The sequence below is a fragment of the Phaethon aethereus genome (genome assembly GCF_964289735.1).
Source record: "Phaethon aethereus genome assembly, chromosome: 13".
NCBI classification, from domain to species: Eukaryota; Metazoa; Chordata; class Aves; order Phaethontiformes; family Phaethontidae; genus Phaethon; species Phaethon aethereus.
In genome coordinates this window covers 2,947,977-2,972,882 of record NC_138589.1, presented here as the reverse complement: position 1 = coordinate 2,972,882, position 24,906 = coordinate 2,947,977, and the positions used below count along the sequence as shown (strand labels likewise).

Sequence of the window (24,906 nt, the reverse complement as noted above, 5' to 3'; positions counted from 1 at the left end):
TTGGGATGCTGCTGCTGCAGGCTAAAGCTATGGGGGGAAAGAAGGGAGACAATTTTCTCTACTCGACAACTTGCTGTCTCTGACTGGCAGTGGAAAGAAGAAACATCTAGCACGTTGTCTCAGCTTCATATAGATAACATATTTATTGAAAATCTGCTTCACCAACAACGGTGAAATCTTGACCAAAAATTACAAAACATCATGGTAGTTGGCTTTATAAAAATAAACTGCAGGAGTATGTCTCACCGATTTGTACTGGTCTCTCTTGCCCCCTCCCTCCTTTAATGGTGTATGTTATACTCTTCAGCATAATACCGTTCTAGAAAATTGCATTCCATCCAAAAAAATGCAGTTGTTTTCCCTTAGCAGAGGTCCTTAAAGTGACTTCTCCCCCCACCCTCCCCAACAATAAATATAGAAAATAGCCTCTAAACAAATAAATTTTAGTTTGGTCAGCTTAAAAAAAAAGGTCCGTTTTCCCCCTCTTGGGATATGTAGTGACTAAGCAGCCGTTTAAACAGTATTCAAGTCTTTGGTGGCTTTGGCTGCTTAAAGCTGCAGTTTTTATGTACAGATGATCAACTGAGGTCCTTTTTTATTTTCTCTCCAGAAACCAAAGACTATGAGATGATGTCAGGCGCAAATCACCAGTATGATTAGTGCCGCATTCGCTGCACCTTCACTGGGAACAAGCGATCACCCAGGAAAGCAACCAGTAAAAGGAGGTCATCTTTGGCAAGTGAGAGCTTTCAAACAGAAGGCGTCTTTGGTGGATGAACCTGTTGCATAAGCTGCGGTCGTTTCACTCGTGGTTTCCGTCTTTTTGGCCTGCTCTTCGCTTTGTTGATCTGCACCACAAAGAATGCCAGAACCACCATGGCACCAAGAAAAGCAAAGACCGGAATTGTCTGCCCTACGTCCTGGTTATACCGGCCGGGCATTATACCTGGAAAGACAAAGAGGTTTGGAGCGACTAATGACTGCGTGAGCTACTATGTCTTTGCAGAGTTAACACCATCTACCAAAACGATCTGACAGCAACTGTTGTTCAAAGATGACACTGCTAGTAATCAGACTGCATTTCAGACAGCAAGATTAACAACTGCAGACCTATTAGCAAAAACAAGACCGGATGCTGATGTTACAGAAAAGCACTAGCATTTCCACCTTGACCTATCTGGGCACATAAAAGTATAACCCAGATCTTCCCTGCAACAACAATCTTCTGTTCTGCATTAGAAGGGAGATGCAAATGCTTGACTGTAATTTTACCACCAAGTAATTTCTATAAATCACACCAAACCCTGACGCCACAAGGAAAGTGATTTTGTGCTTGCTCCAGAGACCACGCACACGCACGCTGAGGATAAGCCATAGGAACAAACCCTTCCTTTTTACAGGCATCTTTTGGTCCAGCAGCTCAGACTGGGAGAAGAGCATGCATGAGACTCTCAAACTGCTTCCAGCTGGGCTCGCAGTGCCAAGCTTGTACAGGGGAGCAGCCCGCCATCAGGCTGAAAGCTGTTTCAAGCGCTCTACATCATTCCTTAGTGTAACACCTTGCCCAAAGCACCATTCAGACAAACTCCTCCGGACTCTGCTTTTGTGCACTCACACGAGGCATTTTAATTAGCTGGAGGTACCTAGTGAGAGCTCCCAAGGACAGGGACTGCTGCTGACACCCATTGGTCTGAACAGCACCAAACCAAACTTCAACCAGCCAAAATGCACCTGCCAAAATCCTCCTCTCAGTATGTCACACATGCTTTCTTCTGAATAAACTATTCACATACAAAAACATTTCTCTTGGGCTTCATCAGTCAGCCTTTTGCAACACAGCCATACTGCTATTTGCATGTTTTTCACAATGCAAAATAAACACGTGGCCTCTCTTCTGGCTGCATCGTGTGTGTGTGTTTTTTTCCCCCAAGCTTATACAAAAAGGAAAGCAAACCAGCAATTTTCAAACTTTTCAGTATTTACCTCCAGGAATGTCCCATGCTCCACTTTCTCCAGGGGACAATGGTCTCACCTGGGGTCGGTTCTGTCGAAAACTGGGCAGAGCCACTTTATCAAGGTCAATTGACAGTAACTTCTGGTGTTTCCAAAGGTTGCTAGAAGAAATGGAAAGACAGAGATGTCTGCCCACTTACTTCAGTAATGCAAGGAATTTTGCAGAAATATATAGAAAAAGTGACAGTTGGAATCTACAAATAACTCACTAGTTTGGACCCAGATGGTAATCTGACCCACTCTTTAGGTTCTGCAGTTTACAGGCTTCCAAGTTAAATTCAGACATCACAGGGACACACTTAGATAGGCAACTATTTACTAACAACTCTCTCTCTTGCACACAGACTACCAGAAGTTACAATTAGCAGCTCAGCAGACACAAATGGGCTATATGCTGATGCATTTTCCTCCAAGTGACTGACAAATGATACAACAGAAGGCAGAGTTAGGCGAGCTGTCCAAGAAGCTGCTTCAGAAAACTATTTCAAAGTCACGCAGTGACAACGGATTTAAGCAAGACTAATCACTCTAAGTTAGGATCACCCAATCACAACAGGGAATTTACTTGTGAAGCTATTTTTAAAATCTCCCAGCTTCATAGTGTAGCTATAAGGCGAGTCAGAATTATTCACTGAAGAGGCATTAATCATTATTTCCTCTTCGCAACCTGGTATTTCTCCAGGAAACATGCATTCCAGCTGTCCCTTTCAAAAGCAGATGGAACAAATAATTTTTCTGTTGAACTCAAAAGCCAAACTTCTTGTGTAACTGTAAGAAAGCTGTATACTAACCTGGGGGCAGTTTCATTCAGAGGCTGTGGTTTTGCCCAGGACAAGTGAGGACAAGCAGGAAGGGACCGGGGTTTAGGGTCTCCCAAGTGAGCCTCGAGCACCTTTGAGTATCGATGCAAATGGTTACCTGCAAGTCACAGCAGAGACAGACTGGGTTACCAAAAGACTGCTAAGATAAGAGCTACTGACATCTGCCTCCGGCTAAACAGAGCTGCTGGAAAACCAGGAGCTCTTTACAGTAGTGACGACTCCTAAATCTAGGTTAGAATTAACCAAAGGGTACCTTACAAAACAGTAAGACCGTGCACCTAGAATGGTAGGTAATCCAAGTTTTGCTGGCAGCATGTGAGAACGACCAAATGCTCTATACACGCTCTGTTGCCATTAACTAGAATGCTCCCTAGCAGAACTAGGTAGCTGAAAACTCCTACTCTACGAACAGAACATTTTCCTTAGTCAAATCACAACTATATCGTGACAAATCCCTATGGTAAGTGCTCTCTTCTAGTAAAAAAACATTGCAGAGCTCACACCAAACTAACCTTACTGGCATGTAGCTCAGGCCGTCTGCCTGAGTCTTCCTAAATCCCACCCTGACACTCCCTCAGTTGTGGGCTCTGCTTGGAAATTAAGGCTCTCACCTTCCATCCGCTCGGGGAGAGAGTAGCCTGCTCCTGATGGTGGTCGCTGTCTGTTTTCAGAATGGCTGAGACTTGGCGGCGTCACCCCGTAAGAAGTGTACTGCAGGAGGGAATCCAGGAGCCAAAAGCAATCTGTGGATTTCATAGCCCCAAAAGACGACATGCATTATGCCACATTTAAAATGGCTTATCTTTCTGTTAAGAAGGCTATAACAACATTTAGAAGTACAATCAGTTTTTCTGGGTCTTGTTTTTCTCCTTCTGAAGTTCTAGGCCCGATTTCAGAAAGAGGTAACTTTCGACACACTCCCCACTTCGCCCCCGCAATACACAAACACAAAAACCATCTGTTCGGTCTTAAAATATCTCCTCTTGTGTACCAAATAAGGCTCTTTCGAGGAGTAGGACATAAAACAACAGGTCTCAAATACGGGAATTCCAGGTTGTGCAAGACCATCCAAGTCCCTGCAAAAATTATGAGGTTTTTCAGTGTGGAAACACAGGAAGCTCAGAGCTTCTGATACCATTTTTAAGAAGGAAACAGAGAACCAACTACTTTTTTTGAAAGGACAAAATAAATACCTTGCAAAGAAAAGTAAGAATATGGTAGTGCTTTTCTGTGGAAAGTTATGACTCATTTGCTTCCCCAAGATTAAAAAAATAAATAAACGAAGGGGAAAGGTTCTGGCTACATCCCAGCTAAAGCAAAAGTAGTACCTACAAGCAGCTGTGGTACAGACCAGGCTGGGAATCAATGCCACCATATACCCAATCGTGGCTTTCCTTTGCACTTCAACAGCAAATGCACCCTCGTTTTGATTCTCTCCTGAATTACTACTACCTTAATCCAGAGTAAACAAACAAACAGTCCAGCTAGTTAAGACCACAATTCTCTAAAACTTTGCAGGGATTGGACAACGTCTTATCAGCTATTTCCACTACACCACAAACTATTTTTCTCAGAACTTCTCCCCGCAGGAACAGCTGGCTGGGAATGGGAATTAATCTTCATAATCCTGCTGTCCCTTAAACCCTCACCTTTGATTTTTAAAGGGGTCAATCAGATTTTAAGGATTTATATTCACCAATGTTAGGAATTTACCTCCGTTAAAGCCACCGATGTCTCTGCAGGAGACATAGATCCTAGTTCACAACTTAAAAGCTAATTTTAAAGGATTTCTTTACAGCCTTCCACTTTTTCTTGCTTCACAGGTCACGCTGAATTTAACAGCATTAGGAAGGTCACAAAGCATCGCTTTCTATTAATGAATTTAAAGCTAGGTATCTTCTCTTCTGCTATGTGCTTTCAATAACCTACAGCAAGCACATAAGGTACCGGTACACTGGTGTTATGGAAGCTCACGGGAAGCCACCCAAAGACAAGTTAAGTAGAAACCAGAGAACTTTCAAAGAAAAAGAAAATGTTTGGGAGAAAGAAATGAGCTCCCTTAGGCAGTAAGTTCCTTTAAACTTAAATAAATTAGGCACAGGGTGGACTACATAACCCAATATTTTAAAATGTCGGTGACAAAAGCTTAAAATATTAGAAACGTACTTTTCACCACAGAAGGAAAATTCAGGCTGAACATCACACTCAGCGGAAATGCAGAAAACGACCTCACATATTGGATTATCTTCAGCCTCTCGAGCCAGCTTATGCTTTACATGTCATGAGAAACCCAATCAATCTCTTAACAATCTTAAGAGTCAGATCAGACAAAGTGCTAGAAAAGGGGTTATAAGGACGAACCACACAGACAGATTGGGAGTTACAGAAACCGCACGCACACACAACTCACTTGCTACCTGGAGTTGCAAACAAACACTCTGAAAACCCAAACAGAAATTCCTACTTTCTGACATATTTACACCATCTGGTTTGTGTCAAAGGAGAAGAACCTGAAAATAGTAATGCATAACTGAAACGTTGAACATTACATTGCAAAAGGAATAAGGCACCCTGATGAGCAAGATCAAAACGTAAAATCCATTGTACTACATAAACATTCTGAAAACGCAGCTGAGGAAAAAGTTGAGGGATTCCCTAAAGGCCTCTTCACTACTTCAAATCAAGCATGTGTTAACGGTTAGAGTTTCTGGAAACAAAAACACCCTAAAGAAGCAAAAAACCCCACCCCACCAACCAAACAACCCCCACTCTGGCAAAAAAATCCACCCCAAAACCAGCCTCCAAAGCTTGTGGAACAGAAAAATGGGCAAGGGGCCTATGCGGGGCAGGGGGGGAATGCTCCCATCTATCAAAGGGCTATTTAATGGGGAGTGCTCTTTGGTTGTAACTGCGGCTTCCAGTAGAGCCGTAACGCTGTAACAGCGTTTTCAGTAGAGCTCTGCAGAATTGAGATTAATCCCCAGTTAGGAACTTTCAGAGAGTCCCTAGAAAACAGCTACTTCTGATGGGAGCTGTAAAAACCCCATAGGACAGTTGTCAGCTTAAGACAATAACTCTTCCTACGTGTCAAAGGAAGAGTTACTACACACCTTTCTGTCGATGGCTGTCATCCAAGCAATTTGAGTCGCCGTACAAAACAATTCTGCCACCGCCTTCGGAAGGAACTTGGTAAAGTCCCAAGATAGGGATGTTTTCAATTACAGCAGTCTCCTGTTTTAAAACTTCAAGACCTAAAGCAAAGCACAAATAAATTTCATAGCCTGCAAAGCATCAACATCAATTTACCTGTAAGTCAACACAGCCTACATTGCAAACTTTTTCCCTATTCAGATGCAGCTATGCAACTCTTCATGTCACACATGCAAACTGTTTTCAAAACCCCCCAAAAAAAAACTGCTCCAAGACCCCAATTGTGACATTTCCTACTGGTATTAATGTTTTTCTTTCTTTGGTGGAGAAGCAGCAGAAGACTTCATTATCTGGATTATCTTCAACATGCTCGAATGAAAAATCCCAATATTTTCAGCAGCAGGTTTACAATCAAAACGTTCTGCCCTACAAATCACTTTATGTTGCTTTTGTCCTTCTGCAGCATTCTACAGGACACAGGAACTTAAGAATCCACCACCACGGTGCACACTGCTCTTCACTAACTTACTTTGCTGACATGCCTACCTATTCCTACAAGAAAATCTACTATGGAACTACCAAAAGAGAATAGAGACATTCCATGAAATAAAACATCTATCTCTCTGTGAGCAGTAGCTGCAAGACAAAGCAGTTGTTCAGGGAAAGCCCATTTTAAAGATTCCTGGGCTTGCATCTCTCTAACTCTGCAGTTACTAGTTACCCTTGCACTTCATCTGTTCAGCTTTCAATTCAGGAACAAAGAAAAGTATTGTTTAGTAAGGATACTCAAGCCAAAAAAAAAAAAACCACCCCACATCAGAAAAAAGAAACTCAGCGTGAGTTTTCTCACCTTCCCCTCACCCCACTTTAGCCTTTGGCAAATTTTACTCCTTCCTCACCCCAGCTGATCTTTGAAGGGGCAGGCAGAGCCAGTTTTCAGCACATCCAGCCCTGCCACGGTTCAGAGATCTGCTTCTCGGCCTTTTCTGAAACACTTATCACAACACTGTAAAGAGTAATTTTTGAAGGAGTATCACTTAAAGGCCTGCCTCCAAAAGCCCTGCAAGTAGCTGAATAATAACCTGGCAACCTAAAAGACATGTTTGCGAGATATTTACAATTATAATTGAGAGAAATGATGAACAGAAAAGGTGAAAAAAGCACAGGAACCTTCCCAATATAAATGGGTAGGTGCAGCAAAACCCAGAGGACACCTCACTATAAACCTACCATTTGTATCTTACAAACCCATACAATCATTTTATGTCCTGTGAACGGAAAGCTCTCATAAACATCAGGAGGGAAAACACCCCAATTCGTAAAGGAACTAAAATGAAGTGTAGAAAGCTGGTTTTAGGTTAAAGGTTTCCTGCCTCTAACACCCATTTCAAAAAACAAAATAAGACAAATTTTAAATACTACGTATTTAGTCTCCTTTACCTGAGACACTGCCTTTAGATAGCAGAAGCAAAACAAAGAGCTCTTTTGCTTCATGAACTGCAATGAAAAAGATTCAACAGAAAAAGCAGGTCTAGCAGGCTGCTTGTCAGATTGACACTCTGTCTTTCTCTCTCACATAAGGAAATATCTAAGTCATGAGCATACAGCATTCCAGGGATATCACCTTTCCTCCAAAAGGCTCACACAGATGAGCTCCTTACCGTTCCAGAAAACTTCTCCACTAGGTAATTCTGTCTGCTGCGCATCCTAAGTCAAAAATGCAATGAACTTGCTGATCTTCTGTGGCAGCTGCAGAGTTATATCAGAAGCTATGCAGGCGCTTCTGCTAACACCCTCAAAATCTCCACACCCATATACACAAACCTGACCCACAACATGCTAACAGTTCCAGTCATTTAGTCCTACACAGCACTTCCCAAAGGCTCATAAAACAAGATTTTTTTTTTAATGGCCTGCTGCTGTTACAGTTTTGAATTCCCACCTCACAAATGAAAAGATATTATGACAAAACTAGAGAGAACGGACATGCACAGAGAATGTATCACTCAAACCTGACAGCACAGGCTTCTTGTGGGCCTAGAATTTTCCCTTACGAAGAGTCTAGCAGGTGACACTTTGTCTACCAAAATTTTCCTTACCTATAACCTTAGATCACCACAGCTACCACAACACTCACACCAAATTTGGCAATGATTAGAGGACATATTTTAGTAGCACTTGAAATTTGTGAGAAACATGGACAAGTGACACAATACGACACCATCCCCTCCCCTCCAAAGACGCACACCACACACATACATGCAGGTGTGTTTATATACAGCAAACACAATAAAAGACTGCATAGATAGACTTGGATATTGCTGTACTATATAAAAATTTGTATACAGAGTCATATTGCAGCTGCCCATATTTGCCAACTACATGTTCTAGGCAAAATGAAAAAATACCTACCCTGTCCATGTGTTTTTAAATTCATTGTTTTTACACCTTTAAACTTTGTAACTTTGCTTGTGCACCAACTCCAAAGTTCTACTTAAAACAGAAAAAAACCAAGGAAGCGCGTACCTTGATCCTTAAAAGTCTGCGCAATGACAATGCCATCTTCTGGAAACTTTGCAATACTGCATCCTGATGCATAATTCACTGAAAGACATCACAAAATTGCAGTTTATACTAAAAATGACACCTCCTTCCCACCATATTTCAGTGAGCTATTAAAACAAGCATAGAAGAAAACATTCCCAGGAACATCACTCTGCAGTTGTGTATTTTGACCAATATGCGTATTCACAGAGAAGGCATTTCTAAGCACAGCCTTCACAGGTCCACCTTTACTTACTGCTTTTAAACCCTTCCATTTAGGAGACTGACATTATCTTTTTCTAAAGTGAAAAGCTTAATCAAATGCCGTGAGAAATGTAGTATTTCACACTAACAGTCATTATTTATACGACAGAGAACCCGCCTCCTTCAATCAACGCTGGTGAGTGTACAGAGACCTCAGCGTTGGCACCTTCTCTTTTCACATACACGTTCCACATGAACCAGTCAGAAGATGGAGATTTGGAAACAAGGCTTAGAAACATCAAGTGACTTGTTCAGATAAAAAGAAAGACTGGCTAGACCTAAAAAGTCTGAAAACAGTAAGGTCACAGACCTGTGGCCTAACCACAAGGTCTGAACTTGAAACCAATCAATCATATTCATTTCAGGGGCAACAATTCAAAAGATTACAAGAATAGGAATTTACAAAACATCTCAGGATGTTGTGATGCATGTCTAAATTGGCATGTTCCAAGCAAAAAGTCTGCATCGATTTTATTCCTCCAAAATGTCAAGTTTCCACCTAATTGCAAAAAAAAACCTACTTCATCTTAGCAACTAATATTCGTAGTCCAGACAAATACAGACATACCCCAACAATACTCTTCAAAGCATCACATCTGGAATGCAAGCCTAAACTGAGGACATTCATTACCTAGGATGAAAAATTTTCAGATACAGTCTACGAAGGAAGCATTTAAGCATGCTTATGAGACTCTTTTAAATGAATTTGAGTGGTTCCCTTGCCTTTCACTCAATGGCATTCTTACAGAAAACTATTTTCCAAACAACAAACTGTAGCCTGTATAGGCAATGGACTCCAGTACTTACTTTCATGACTTGCCATGGTAAAGTCGCCTTCATACAGCCCATCACTAAAGGCCATGTTCCAGACAGAAAGCAGATCGTTGAGAGCTGGTATATTAGCACCTCCAGTATCAGGCATCCACCATTGTCTATAAAAATTACAGTGTAACACAGTTTATTAGTATACAGAACATACTCCTAGAGTTCGTATAATGAAAAGTCAGGTGTCTTCCTCCATGCAGACTTTGAAAAAGTCACTTAAATAATGACCTACATCTCAAAGCCATATTTAGCTCCAGGGATATGTGAGCCACTGTGTCTCTGACACCAAGGCTTTTGAGCAAAAGTTACGTAGTACAAATGTAAAGTTCTCAGCGCATTCCAGTTCCATGGAAAACTTTAATTTCCTAGAAAGAAATTCAGTCTTATGCTCTTTGTTTGGCTAAGATGAGGCAAAAACAATGGTCATGTCATTCGTTTCTCCTTTTTCTAATGAAGCAAAATGTTACTTGCTCACAAACTGCAGAAAAGATTTTTCTAGCTTAACAGAACACAAAGCAGGCTGACAATTACAGCAATTACGAGGCTCTTTCTCATCACTGGTGATATTAGCGTGTTTTCCCTTTCTACAATACACTGGAACAATTTCAATAACGGGCGCACAACCTGGTGACTCTGTTTGCAACGCACATTTTCTTTCTTTTCTGCTTCCCAGAAGCAAAAATATATCTGTTTTTCTTTGCTTATCAGTCTCCCATTTCTTACTTCTTTTCATTGGAAATGTTTTTCTGGGCTTTAAAAGAAGATTACATTACCAAGGGGGTCTTTGCAATTATGATAAATAGGTAGCTATTCTCCTTAAGCTGGAGCTTAACTCAATTTTGCTCTTCAGGTAGTCTCTTCTTACAGGTAGCATGCAATTGCTAAAGTGCAGCCTACCACATTTGGGATTTTTAAGGTAATATGTGCATAAAATGTCAATTCTATGGCATTTTATTTCCTGAAGAACTGACACAAATAAGTACCTTGTGTTTTCATCATAAAACTTGACTTTTCTCATCACAGATGTGTTGTACCAGTCACTAAACACTATAAGTGAAAGTCCGTTATCAACATCCCTCCTCAGCTTGGTGATCTCTTCAGGAAAATACTCTTCCTCACTATCCACCATCAGTAAAGTCCCTGTGTGTAAAAGCAAAAACAAGAGTTCACCGGGCTGTTCACTGTAATGTTATCACTACTCACGCAACCCATGAAAAGCCAACACAAGTGCACATTTTGTACAGTATCTGGCCCATGTGCCCTGCTCTGGCAGCTTACCTGAAGAGGTAACGTTTAAGGATGGGAAATAAAAGACAATTCAGTTTACAAATGTATCCAAAAATCAGTCTGGCAGCATAATATGCTTTTTAAGGGTGCTATTTACAACTTGTGCTTGTATGGTCTCATGAACTGAATGCCTGCACGTGTTAGGTGTGTATTTTGAATTTTGGTCTCACACAAATGCTCCATAAACTGAGCCACACTGTGACAGAAAGGGGCAATCAGGAGATTCACCACTGATCCAAACTAAAATGCTAATGTAGATGCACCCTAGTAAGAAGGTTTTTCACTGCTCCAATTTTAAAAGGTACTCTGCTCACTACTGCAGATTTGCAGCCAGGTAGACAATTATTCTGAAACTGGGTTTCATTCAGACCTTGAAAACTACAGCTGCATTTTAGTAGACCTGACTAAAGTGCCACTGCCACTTCCATATAACCCTCTCCCACTCCTGTGAACAAGCACACACAACCTTCTCTGCATCGCTGAAAAACACAACCATAAAAATATACTTCTATTTCCTGAAAAGTTGTTTATGCTTTTAGATTGCTCCTAGATAACAAACCATTTTGCTTCTTCAATTTCTGATTGCACAGAGAGGTGGTGGAACTTCCATCCTCAGAGACAATGCAAATTTCGACAGGATGATAGCCTGAGCAACCTGATCAACCACTGACACTGGCCCCTCAGCTCACAGTCCCTTGCAACCTGGCAATTCTACAAGTCCAGACAGTCTGCATTTGGAAAACCTTCTGACAAAGATCCTACAGAAACCATGTTAGTGACTTGGACTACGTGCCTTGGGACAGAGTGTCCCCTGACCAAGTTGGCAGACAATACAAACTAGGGAAAAGTGGTAGGTGGACCACAAATCACTACATTTTCCACCCTCACCTCTTCCCATTGAGAAAATTCTAGAAGCCAAACAAACTACTAATCAAATGAGGTACAATGCAAGACTGGGCTCATGCCATCACCAACATGGCTGCTGCACAGGCATCACCTGAAAGCTGTTGGAGTAATCACAGGAGGACTACTAGAAGAGGTGAAAAATCAAGTTTACCCAATCCTCTTCTCCACTTAGTACAACATACAGTAAACATCCTAAACTACCTCTCTGAGATACTGCATCAGAGAAAACTGCTTCAGGTTTCCCACCCATTTCTCCAACAAAATTACGGTGAACCAGAGGAGAGAGAAGTCTTGTAATGCTGCTCCCTATCAGCTATAAAACCATCAGTATCAGAACAGAAACTATTTTGTCACTTTTTTTAAGGGCTACCATTTCTGTATCCAGCTGCACATGCACTGAACTCAAAAAGCAATGGTGTGATATTTACTGAAGAATCAAGATAAACAAAAGATTACTACTGACCACATTTCTAGAACTAGAAAACTGTCAGGGGAATGCACCCTCGCTTTACAGTCTACTGAAGACCACATCAGCCCAAAAGAGAAGAAGGTCTTGTTGCAGCATGTCACAGTTAGAGGGAAATATTAGAGCAGAAAAGAGGATGGTCAGCTTGGTTTGTCCCCTGCCTAGCAAATCTATCAGATCTCCTTCCTGATGAACACAGAAGAAACAAGCCACTGCTGAGGGAAAAATAAGCCCAAACAGAATGGACATTTTTTATTTTAGTCTGCTATTCATGTCATGCTTCATTTTGATTGTGCTAAAATCTTTCAGCAAATACAGTTCTGCCTTTGTGGGACAGAATACAAACAGGCTTTTAACCGACACAGAGGTGGGCTTTCCCTCTCTTTTTTTCGTAAGGACAGAAAACTGCACTAATTCTACTAGACTCCCAAGCAAGCTTCTGCAGTGACACTTGTCACAACTAAATATTAACATGTAGCTAATAAACACACAGACTGTTGTAATATTTTTCTACTACCAAGATAATTTTTCTTTGTCCGCCCCCCCGCCCCCCAACATTTTTGGTCTTCCAGAAACCAGTCCATTTTAGGAAGCAGCTAACAGTATGGAGAAAAAGTCAATTAACTCATGCTTACCATACTGACTTGCATCAAAACATGTAAACGGAGAACCAAGAACCTCAACAAAGTACCCCATGCTCCTTAGGTGCTGGTACATGTCCCTGAAGTTTGTGTGGATATGGTCACCATTCCTTAGGAAAAGAGAAAACTGTTGAAGGCATTTAAATCTGGCATGCAGAAATCTGATTTAAATCCTCTAATTATAGATTACTTCCTAGCTTCCTTTCTAAAAGGTCCATTTTTTACAAATAATAACCTGTAGTTTTCCAAGCACCATGTCATCTTTGCAAAATTCTTCACAAGTGACACTGGTTCCCAGTGCTACAGAGAAGAGTTAGTTATACAGTCAAACCCAGAGATTGAGCATGTCCCTTACAAAGCACAATTCTACATGTTTGCATCACACCACAGAGAAACACTGCTGCATTAAAACCACATGCTCTTCACGGGACTTCCTCCTCGCAAAAGAGCCAGTAAGAAGCAGTTTTAACTAACTGGAAGAAGCACACAAGACTACATCTAAATAATTGAGGAAACTCAGCACAGAGTTCCTGTCCATTTGCCATATCTGCATGCTCAAAGTAGCTTTCCAAAAGCTGATAGCTTCGTTGCTGACCCAATTAATCCTCACTTATACACTGTTGCATAATTCTTCCTGTGGATGCCTTCCCTCTCCATCTATGAAAGACAAAAGGTCAGCTGAGTCTCACCCTGCTTCAAAGACAGTCTCCCTCAAGAGACAAGGAGTTTCTTCTTTAGGATTCAGTTTTATAAATAAAACCATATTATAAATAAAACCATAGAGCACAAAAAAAAAAAAAAATCCTGCACCAGAAGCATGCAGAATCCAAGTGCTTTTCATGGATTTCTTATAAAAGATAATCCCATGCCACACTGAAAAAGGCCAGAGCTCTCTGCCATTCAGTAAAGTTACCCTGTATCATTAACACACAATCAAGAAATACTGATTTAATAGAACCTGAGATAAATACCAATCTAATGGATCATTCTTCATCCTCAAATTATCCCTGGGGAAGTATCCTGGTGGATAACGGAGATTATGATATTGATCCCAAAGGACTCGTTTACTACGAGGTGGAGTAGGAATAATCTTCACTTTTATTGGAAGCTTCACCGTTGAAGTCTGCTCTGCACCATTCTTAGACTGAAGGACAGAACAAACTACAGTGAAATCCTTTTTCTCCACAGTAACATTCACCAGTTAACTATGGATTGTAAAAGACCAAAAAAATGGAGGTACCAAACCTACTTTTAGTCACCAGTCCCAGCTCTGGAGACAAAGAGGTGACTTCTGCCTTAAATCACCATAGTATTTTTTCTCAAACTCAACAGTTTGTATTTATGCTTAGAGTGTAAAATACTTAAAATACGTTACCTTATAACTGTGATTTGGTTCAATCATTCAGAACCTTAAAAACTTCTCAGGAACCATTAAGCATGGTTCTAGAAGAAATATATTTAAGTAATCTCTTTTCCAAAACACGTTACTTAGAATTCACAATAAACAAATTAAATTATGAAGTCAGTCTCAAAGGGAGGTTTTCTGATTCTAAAGCATATCCAATTTGCAAGTTAATCCTGCTCTCAACTACAAAAGATCATTATTCGTACCCAATCTACCTTATGCTTTAAATGATGGCACCAGAGCAACCCCTTAAAAAGAAGGTATTCGTGTATCGGGAAGCAGTTTTAGTAATTATGAACACAGAAAAACCAGAACACACAAAACTTACTTCATTTTCTGCAGGGGATGATACTGTGATCATAACATGGCCTTGAGCAATGCCTTCCCAAGAGGCTGCTTTCTTTGCTACAGAGATGGAAATTGCTAAGTATCCGGACCAAGGCCACAACACAGGGGAATAGGAGAAAGCCACTTCGATATTATCCCCATTTTGGGGGAGATAGGGTTGCCAGTCTGGCTGTGAAGTGAAGAACATGGAACATTGGTAAAACAGTATTTGCAGTCACTAACTTTTGCACACATAACCCTCTTCCTCTGCACAAAGAAATAACAAATCGTAGCTTTTCTGAAGATTATGTCAAATAAAAAAAAAAGTCCACAAAGCCCAAAAAGTTGGTATGTCAGTCAATCAAGCTAATCATGACAATCTTAATGATCCAACTATAGGTTTTTCAGTGGCAGGACTCTCTAAGAAGCTATCTGAACAGCATGGTGCCTAATTGTACCTGTTTTAATGTTCTGGGGTCATGTGCAAGAATTTATTTGGAAGAACACAACATTTCCTTTTGGTAACAAAGAGAGCTGTCCCTATAACAGACACAGGAAAATTACATCAGCTGTGCCTGAGTATTGCCATAAGCTAATGATGTTGGATAAGAGCTTCAATACCCTTTAATGTAAGTTTAAATCTGAAACAGACCTCATGATTCACACTAAAATGTTGAAATTAAGCTCATTCACATTGGCTAGAGTTTTGCGATAGGTGCCTTATTTAACTTGTATCAATTCACAAATCTGTTCTATGTTTAAATTTACTTGAAGCTTAAAGAAAAAAATAAAATTAAAAACCTCCCTAGTCAACCACCATAATGAACATCACTCCTGTAGAAGAACTGGTTTTGCTGCAGACTTTGGTAAGTCAATACGTTCAGGTCATTCTGACCCATTGAAGAGGCATGATTTACAATGTCAGGGTCCTTTACTGAGATTACTTATGCTCCAGACAAAAAAAAACCACAAGATGAGGAAAGTCTGTCCAGAAGATTTTATATGCTATCAGAGAATACAAAGAAATCTCTACGTACCTGTCAATCCAAACTGGTTTTACAAGGATAAAACACTATACACTACACTATACCCTGAAACCAATCCATTGTTTGAAAACTTGTAGACAGCTCATGTTGGCAAATCTTACTAATCTGGGTGCGTCCTTTAAAATCAAACATTTTGTATCTCTTGCTCTCAACAGTAAGAAATCTGATTTGTTCTATGAAATTTACAGCTAAAATAGTCTTTTCTGGGAAGCTTTTAGCAACATTAATAGTCAGGACGTGGAACAACATTAAGTCTTACCTTGTCTACAATTCTCCCAGTGACTCCCATACCATTAAGGATAGTAACATTAACAATGGTCGGCATCCCTCCATAATATATGGGCTGAGAACAATAGGGCCACATGTAGGGACACTCCGTCAAGTCAATATAGCTTGGGCTCAAACTACAACAGGATGGAGGAGGCAAAATTTAAAAAATTATAATCAATAAATAGAAGACAAACATGCCACTATATATAACTATGAAAAAATTACCAATAAAACATGCCAGTCATAGTAACTTTAAAGTTCTCACCACGCTTCCCAAATTTGCCCCAAAATCTTCTTCCCTCCCCCTCTCATTTTTTTTAAGTTTTATGAAAAGATTTTCACAAAATAAAAGAAAACTTTTCAGCACAGTGAGAATGTTCTTATTCTGCAAAGTTAAAATTTAAGTACTTTTCCATTGTGTGCTAGGTTACATTATTCATAACATCTGAGGCTAGAGGAGATTAGCTCTCATAGACACTTCCATCACCTACACTGCTATAACTTAGGCAGAAAACACATTGACTTTTCATTCACTCTTGTCAAAATTCGTGCTTCAAGATTACATAAGATCTGTGCAAGTTCTCTTTGTTGCATAAGCACAAGTTGCTCAACTGAGCTACACATGCATCACCTGCTCTCTTACAAGAAATACAGCAGATTATAGTGTATCATTGATTAATTAAGGATTAAAATTAACCTGGCCTGTGGTTTATAGCTGTTTAGGATCTGATAAGCTCTCAGAAGATCCAACTTGCCATGTCCTTGTTCAAACATGTTGACTCCAGGAAGTCTACGTGCTGATGCAATAAGTGCCTGCTTCATACTTGCTGGATTCACCATTTCACGCTTCTGAACTGTGCTGAAATAGGAAACAATGGATCACATTAGCTAGCCTTTATTCCAGTTCCTAGCTAGTCCTGTTTACCATTCTGCTTTAACAGTCATTTGATTTGAAGAAAATGCAATCAAAAATCAGGTTGCTGTGAGTAACATCTACAGTTCATATTTGTTTATTATTACTTGATTTCTTACTGGAACAGCTGAAGAAGAGTGACAAGTTTTTGACACATTTCTTGTAAAAACTGGTATTACATGAATTTTTCTCCTTACAGTGTACTCCATGACCAGTAGTCATTATGATCAGGGTAGTATTTTTATATGCTAAATAAAATATTCTGAAAATCAAAACCTCTGTAACCAGAAACTTGCTGGTATCGTTCGCAACATGACTGTTCCAGAGGGAAAAATAGCTTTGTTGTTCAAAGAAAAATGCACCATTTTATAGAGGACATTACTTTGAATTTTTGGCATAACTGTTTTTCCAATAAAGGTTCTCTCATCCTTATTTAGTAGCAATGACAAACACAAAGTACAGACTTGCAACTCCTACCTTCCTTTTAAATCCTTCAGTGTGCAACAGATGACTTATGCAACCGAATAATAGCCATAAAACCCTAAATCCTATAAAATTTACAAGTACTTTGGTAATTATCTACTACAGGTGCCTACTTTGAGCAGCTGCTCAAACAACTGACAGAAGCTCAGCAATTCAAAATTATTAAAAACCGTGACAAAATTACTTCAAAGTACTGTTCTCCCTAGTTATATTTCCAAAGACATAACTACTATTCAAAACAATTCTCAAGGTTTTCCCAGGAAATTTAGAGCTGGTCAGACAAGGTAATGTCTCAGGCAGAACCACCCTGATTTTACCCTCCGAGTTTGTTTTCCTACATCTACACACAATTTAGTTTTATCTGTGAGTTCCTTTAAGGGCCTTTTATAACCCTCTTGCATCAGTATCTTTTTACAGACTCTTATTTAAGACTTACCTTACTAACAAAGTAACAGCACCTGCCACCACAGGAGATGCTACGCTTGTCCCAGAGAGAGAGCGGCATCCACCTTTCATACCAGAACCTCTCACTCCAGAGCCGTAAGTAACAATATCAGGCTTCACTCTACCATAACCTCCAGGCAGCTCCTGTGAAAGAAAGCGGATGGATTATTGCCCTAATATGTAATGAAGACTGGTTGCTTCATCTGGGTGATTAAACTAACTGCAGGTCATTCAGAAGTAAAATTACCAACTAAATTGGCTGAGCTTCAGCATCACAGAATAGCAAGTAACACCTAAAGAAGGACTCAAGCTGTTTATGACAAGTTCTCAGTGTTTCAACGTCAACATTATTGCCAATTACTCTAGTATCTATGCTAAGCATGAAACCACTGACAAAATAACCACACTGCTCCTGGCTAATGAATGACATGCAACACAAACAGAAACCTGTAACAGTTCCCTTCATCAAGATCACAATCTCATCTGAAATCCTCTGTGCGGTACCCATCACCTCCGTTCAACAGGCAAATAAGTGCAATGTTACATGTAGCATCTAGAAATCCTAGGATTTTTAAATTAAAGGAAGGACAAGAGCAGGCCTTCATTTTTGCAGATTTAACCACACAGGCAAGTCCTCACTGTGAGTCAAAAGGTACAAATATATCAAGAATGTCAACAGCGGTCAAGATTAATGATGAGAAACCCTGCAAAGAACATTAAGCTTCTTGCTTAAAGACTTTCACTCTTTAACTCTTCTTTCATAAAATCTTTTATCACTGGTTACTCCACACGTACTATCTGTATGGGATCACCCCTTCAAAAAAGGCTCCCTTTTCAAGGCCCTAATTTTGGCTGCAAATGTAGCTGACCATAATCAAAGTATCTTACCCAAGTGGTCATTCCCCTAGATGAAAAGCGAGCTATATTATCTTCAAAGTCAATGCCACCTACTCCAATGACATCCATCTGGTCAGCAGGGTTATTGAGAGTCCTAGAACAAGTTGGGAGATAGGAAGACCCCAAAAAAAGCCAAACAAGCTAAAAAACAAACCCATAAACCAAAAACCAAGACACAGTCGTAAGTTTATCCTGACAACGCATATGCTGCCATCAGATTTTTGTCAGAGACTCTCTAACCTCCACAGAAAAAAATTTCGGCCCCACCTGATACATAAGTGGGGGTGACTTCATAAGTGAGAGTAACTTTTCAGGTAGCAACTAACTCAACTCAGTAACTACCAAACCATGTATCTTGAAGACCTACTTTTAGGCATTTATTTTAGAAATATACCACAAACAGTTCTGGCTTGATCCCTTCTATATATTCTTTAAGCCCATGATCAGTACCCAAAGATGTCTGTGTCAGCTGGAAGTATTGCTGTTCTCCTTTTACTGTCTTTCCACTGTTTCAATGAAAAATACTTAGCTATGTACTTCACAAATTGCTGTACTACTACAGACAGTGAAGAGTTTAACTTGAGTCACATTCTATAAACAGATTACAGAAAACAGAAGGGAAAACTTCTTGACCAAGCACAACTACTTTCAAAAACATATAACAACAGTATTATTTGCTTTTCTTTGAAGTGGTCATCGAAACTTACCCATACAAAGGGCCGTCATTGCCAATAGCAGAGACCATGATGACGTTGTTAGCTGTCAGTTCCCACACCTACAAAAAATAAAGTTTACAATAAGGCTCTGTCACCAAAAAAAAGAGACTTTTCTAACAAACGTATGCTTCATGGGGCCTGACGTTAAGTGAACTATTAGTCCAATCCCTCTTTTTAACATCTCACTGGTATATTTGGTATTAAGATCCAAACATTTCTAAGATTACATGACCAATAACGCATCCTTGACAGAACACTGCTGATAATATGTATTTAGGTTATACCAAAGGAAAAACTCTTGTCCACAACAAAGCACTCCAGATGCCAAAGTCAAGTTATTCTGAATCCCCTCCAGTAATACTCTTGGGAGAGTAGTGAAGACACTGTCAAACTAAATTTCAGTGTGGGTTATCGTAAAAAAAAGAGGAAGAATTTCTATGCCTCAAATCTGTTAATTACCCTTTACAGAGAAAGATTTTATCCATTTTTAAAATGTAAATTTATTCACTTGAGTGCTTTTGAAGGACATATCAACAATTCAGGGAACAATGACATTTACAAAGACAAAGATTTAATTCTGTCTTACCCCGAAACAAATCTCTTATCACATAGCTGAATCAACTACCTGTACATTTTACCTATTTGTTCTTAAACAAGTTCTTGCTAAATGCATGCTATGCATATTCTTACCATGAAATAAATTAACTATGCAGAGATTTAAAAAAAAAACCACCAAGGGTGGATTTCAGGTAAGCTTCTATTAAGGCTCCACTTAGTTGCCTGCTTGGATGTCACACTTCCTAGCAGTACATACAGCATTTTATAAAAGGGCATGGTTCACAGCAATGTGAATATTTGTGTTGTGTTTGGTTGTTTTAAATCTATTCCTTAAATATATTTCTCTCATGCAAATGGAACTCCACAGAAACTGTCAGCAGCTGTGGCAAAGAGGCAGCTCTGCAAGTCCAGCATTCATATGACCACTTTATTTCCTCATCCTAACCTTGTCAACAAACGGATGATCCATGAAGTCTGGCCCACCAATACTTAGATTCAATACATCTATCTTCTTTAAAATTGCATAATTAAAGGCATCCAGAAACCAAGACGTATATGAGACCTATGTAAGAAAGAGGGGAAAAAAGCTATCATTGGAAAATCCTGTGATTCCATGACAATACAGACTTCAGACAGAGAGGAGAAACACCACCAAAACAAAGCACAAAAGTGACAATGGTCTCCTAGTATTTCTAGTGCTCAGTATATTTGAGTGATTGCTCCAACACTACAGATCAGACTTCCACACATTATTTCTGAAAAATAGACCAGATTTGGAAACTCTAAGACATCCTGTAGTCAGTCTTTTATAAATAGAAAGATGTATCCTTCTCGCATATCAAAGAAAATATGTCAACATTTGCGAGTACTTGCAATATTCCCAAAGGAAAGGATTAATACAGCAGTAATCTGGAAAGGCAGAAATCGAAACAAATGTAAAATAGCTACCTGGTTATTGGTGAACACTCTAAAAATGTGCAGTTCTGCATTTGGAGCAAATCCTTGGCATTCTCTCATGCTGGCTATCACACCTGCTACAAAAGTCCCATGGCCCAAACCTATCACAGAGAGAAGGAAACAAAATAAGATGTTAGAAGAAAAATCATTTCGCTGTCAAGGGCTTGTACTACTAAACACCGCTGATACCAAAAATCACATCAATCTAAGAGTCTTTACAACAACCCACAAACACCGGGTTCAGTCCTAGTCTTCTTGAATCATATTTTCCTAGTGGGTTCAGTGCGGCCAGAATTTCCAGCACTGTGTAGCCAGCCAGCCAGCCGATGAAACTGAGTGATACACTCTCCAGTCTATTTACTCTCGATTGCCACCAATGAAATCAAGAGCCACACAAAGCAATCAGGAGAAAAAAACATTATTCTGGAAAATGCAAGTCGCAAGGACAACATATTTTTATGCAACTTTCTTAAAAAGATTTTTATCCTGTCTCTGCAATACCTGTATTTTGTTAAGGATGAAAAATGAGACAAGAAAACACATTTTTTTCCTCTCCTCAAAAAATAATTTAACTTCTGCTTTATGGGACTGCCTGCATTACATTTCTGTAATCCAAATCTCTCTGTCCAGCAATCATCTGGGCACAGAACTAACAGAAAGTGCTACAAAAAGCAGGTGTTGCAACGCAAAGTACCACCACACATGATAAAACTACAGAGGTGCACAGAAGACTGAGCAAGATATGCATATACCTTGAACTCTAAAGGGATTAAATTGCCAACTGACTCACTGACGCAGACCATATGAAGTTAATAATCTGTGAAAGCATATGGTCAGGGCACGTTAAGGTTGACATACGAGAACGGAACATAAACATACTGCAGAATATAAGGAGTTCTTTGGAATGTTGATGGGCATCAGGCAGCACAGTGTCTGTTGATGAAAACTATATAGATTAGAAAAACTTCACAGGAGGGTGCCAAAACTCTGATTAGTGTAGGACTGCACAGTAAACAAGGAAAATGCTCTCCCTCTTAAGTATGGAAATATGTATGCACTGTGAAACAGCAGAACACATAAAAAGGAATAGAAAAGAAACAGCTTTGTGGGGTTTGCTCTCTACTCCACCTACTTTGACAATGTATTTATTCCTGCATAATGTCTTCTTGCCCTGACATTTTCAAATGCTATGATGAAACACCAGATATGATTCAAAGGACACTTATGCAACGCTCTTCTGGAACCCTAATACTCTTTGTTGAATTTGGTATGAGTACAAAGTTCTCAGGACACTGCAAAATTAAGCTTAAAATCTCAAGATATACAGTTTCAACAGATGTTGGCGCCACAGCAGCAACAGCAGTTTTACAACAGAAAACAGAACACGCCAGTGTCAGGAATAGTTGGACAATTGTGCACAGTAACTCACCATCATCTAATGTTCTCTCGTTAGTCCAGTTTGTTCTCTCCTTTACATTTTTGAAATGTGGATGTTTCTCACTCAGACCAGTGTCGAACACTGCTACTCTTACACCAGCACCTAAAATAGAAAAGCATTGCTTTTTCTGATTCAGCTTCATAGCAAATCTATTCTATCAAGTTAAAGAAAACTTTTATGTTTAACATAGCATGCAACTTACAAGCTCGGTAAGTCATAGATCTTAAAGAAAACTCATATGTCAATTCAGAAATTCAACCACAGATCATAAATATGACCAATTTCTCATAAGTACAGTATACACACACACAGAAAAAGCGTAAGTATACAATGCATCTCAAAACAAAGCATTTCTCAAACTTTCCAGAACTGGCATCCAATGAGAGATTAACACATACGAGCTAATCAGCCTTTCCTGACACTTCACTTGTTTTTCAAAGCAGGTAATTGTTCTAAGCCAACAGACAAAAGCAGACCTGTGTAACCCATCTGCCAGAGGACATCTGCCTGCAAGGTCTGAGCAACTTGGCGTGGGATAGCTCTCAGCAAACGCCTGCTTGAGTGTCGACCTGTTGCATGCCAGAAGCCAGAACCTAAAGAAAGACTTGCTCTTCTCAAGGGACGAGATGACTGCCATTTTTGAGTCCATCTGGTTTCATTGCAGTGCAAGATTGCATCAGCTACGTAGAATTAGGATGAAGAAAACCAGTATGAGGAAAACCATAGAAGACTAGATTTTTGTACAAATATACACATCATATTGTTATAACACAAGTTTTAGATAAGTATCCGTTTTCTCTAACCAAAAATCAGTAAAAGCTTCTGATGGTCTGAAATAAGGCTGAGAAGACTTTTCCAAAGCAGATCTCATGCAACCACACAGAAAATTACTTACACTCTGAATATTTGAGCGATCTGAAGACCTTCCGCTGAGGTGTTACACGTTTGATGTTTGGATGATCTTCCAGTGTCAGTACTCCATCTTTCTGTTTCTCATTGATCTGAACAACTTCAAAATCACTAGGATAGTCACTGGCTGGGTTGTTGCGAGGTACAATCCTCCAGTTCTCAATATCACTATTTTTTAGTGCACTTGAAATAAATTTACTTCTAGCTTTAGCAGTGAAGTATCCATTAAAAGCCACAATATACTCTGGAACAAGAGCACAACTTATCAGAACTGATGTTTAAGTAGCTTACTCATGCATTCACATTGCAAAGGTCCGAATATTTCTTTTTTTCTTTATCTAGAACAAATAATCACAATGTGAGGCACTTTTTTGTTACTTTGAGAAATCTGCCATTTATTTTTGCACTACATAATGCTCTTTTTTTTTCCCCCCACCAGAAAACCTGCAAAATATGAGAAAAACCTTTGAAAGGAAGGTAGAATTGTAAATATCACGGAAAGGTAAAACGATCGGTGGGGAGCGGGGGAGAAGAAACAGACTTACTCGTACATCTAGCACCACAAACAACTGCTTGATGTGCCAATTCAACATGCTTCTTAACACGTATGATTTAAAGACATCTAGCCTCTATACGGTGTTGAGTTCTAGTGCAAATTACTGACACCAACTGTGACACATACAGAGAACGCAGCCGGTCCCGACAGTCCAGTCCTTGATCTGGATTAGTGATCTGTGGGTGGACCTCAGCCCCAGCATGCACCACCACATTCACCTCAGTAAGTCTTCCTCTAACTACGCACAGAAATGTCGCTACTGACATGTTGCCTGTAAGCACGCAGGCACACACACAGGTTTGCTGTGGGAATATTATGGGTACCTGAGGCAGTAAGTGGACGCAGGGTCAAGGCATCCTCCTGCTATCCTTTGCCATCTCAGCAGTGGTATCTGCCTCACTTTGCCGTTCACCTGCTCCCTTCACAGTTATCTTTGCAATTTTTCCACGCGTGTATTGTTGCTGTCAAACTTTTTCTTGAACAAACCCACAGAGATTTCTTGCCTTTCTCACCCCTTCGAGGGCCACCTGTGGTTACATTTTGTAAAAAAGCCTCAACCATACCACTGGCCCGGTCAAAACAAACAGCTACGAAACATGCCAAAGTGCCCAGACTTGCCCACCTGAGCCTTCACACTCCATTTTAACTTTTAACATCCTCTTTATTTCACCCTCTCTTTCTTCTCTTGTTCTTTGAATCTGGCCTCCAGTTAAACCAAGAACCTTTGAAAAAAATCTGTTTCTCTTTTTGAATATAGAGAATTCAGCAGATAGGCTTCTACAGAAACTCTCTGAATGTTACAGTTGCATAAACACCACAAATCAGTAACATACACTCAAACTTCACAGGGATATTTTTCTTTTACTGCTTAACTCTTTATTACCATGCTCCACGACTGTCGAAGTGAATTCCACTTCCAAAGTAAGGCGAGAGCATCCAGGACATATGCGAGCCTCATGAGAGGAATTCCCTAGTCTGGTACCAAAGTGTTTTTTGCCACAGAGTAAAATAACAACCAGAACAAACCAGATGTTTGCAAACTTCATGGTCATAGAAGAAAATTGTTTCAT

At 39.8% G+C, this 24,906-nt stretch overlaps 1 protein-coding gene across 1 annotated transcript; it reads right to left on the bottom strand.

Moving 5' to 3' along the window:
* Window positions 1–749: 749 nt before the first annotated feature.
* MBTPS1 (membrane bound transcription factor peptidase, site 1) lies at window positions 750–24,906 on the bottom strand (the record flags this gene model as incomplete). Its single annotated transcript, XM_082005858.1, has 22 exons — window positions 750–946; window positions 1,984–2,114; window positions 2,805–2,931; window positions 3,446–3,577; window positions 5,945–6,085; window positions 8,511–8,588; window positions 9,600–9,724; window positions 10,601–10,757; window positions 12,912–13,027; window positions 13,889–14,061; window positions 14,651–14,839; window positions 15,955–16,099; window positions 16,663–16,824; window positions 17,798–17,949; window positions 18,694–18,796; window positions 19,410–19,477; window positions 20,422–20,538; window positions 20,925–21,034; window positions 22,363–22,473; window positions 22,848–23,051; window positions 23,267–23,524; window positions 24,720–24,906. The coding sequence occupies 22 exons, from the start codon at window positions 24,904–24,906 to the stop codon at window positions 750–752; spliced, it is 3,183 nt and encodes a 1,060-aa protein (XP_081861984.1).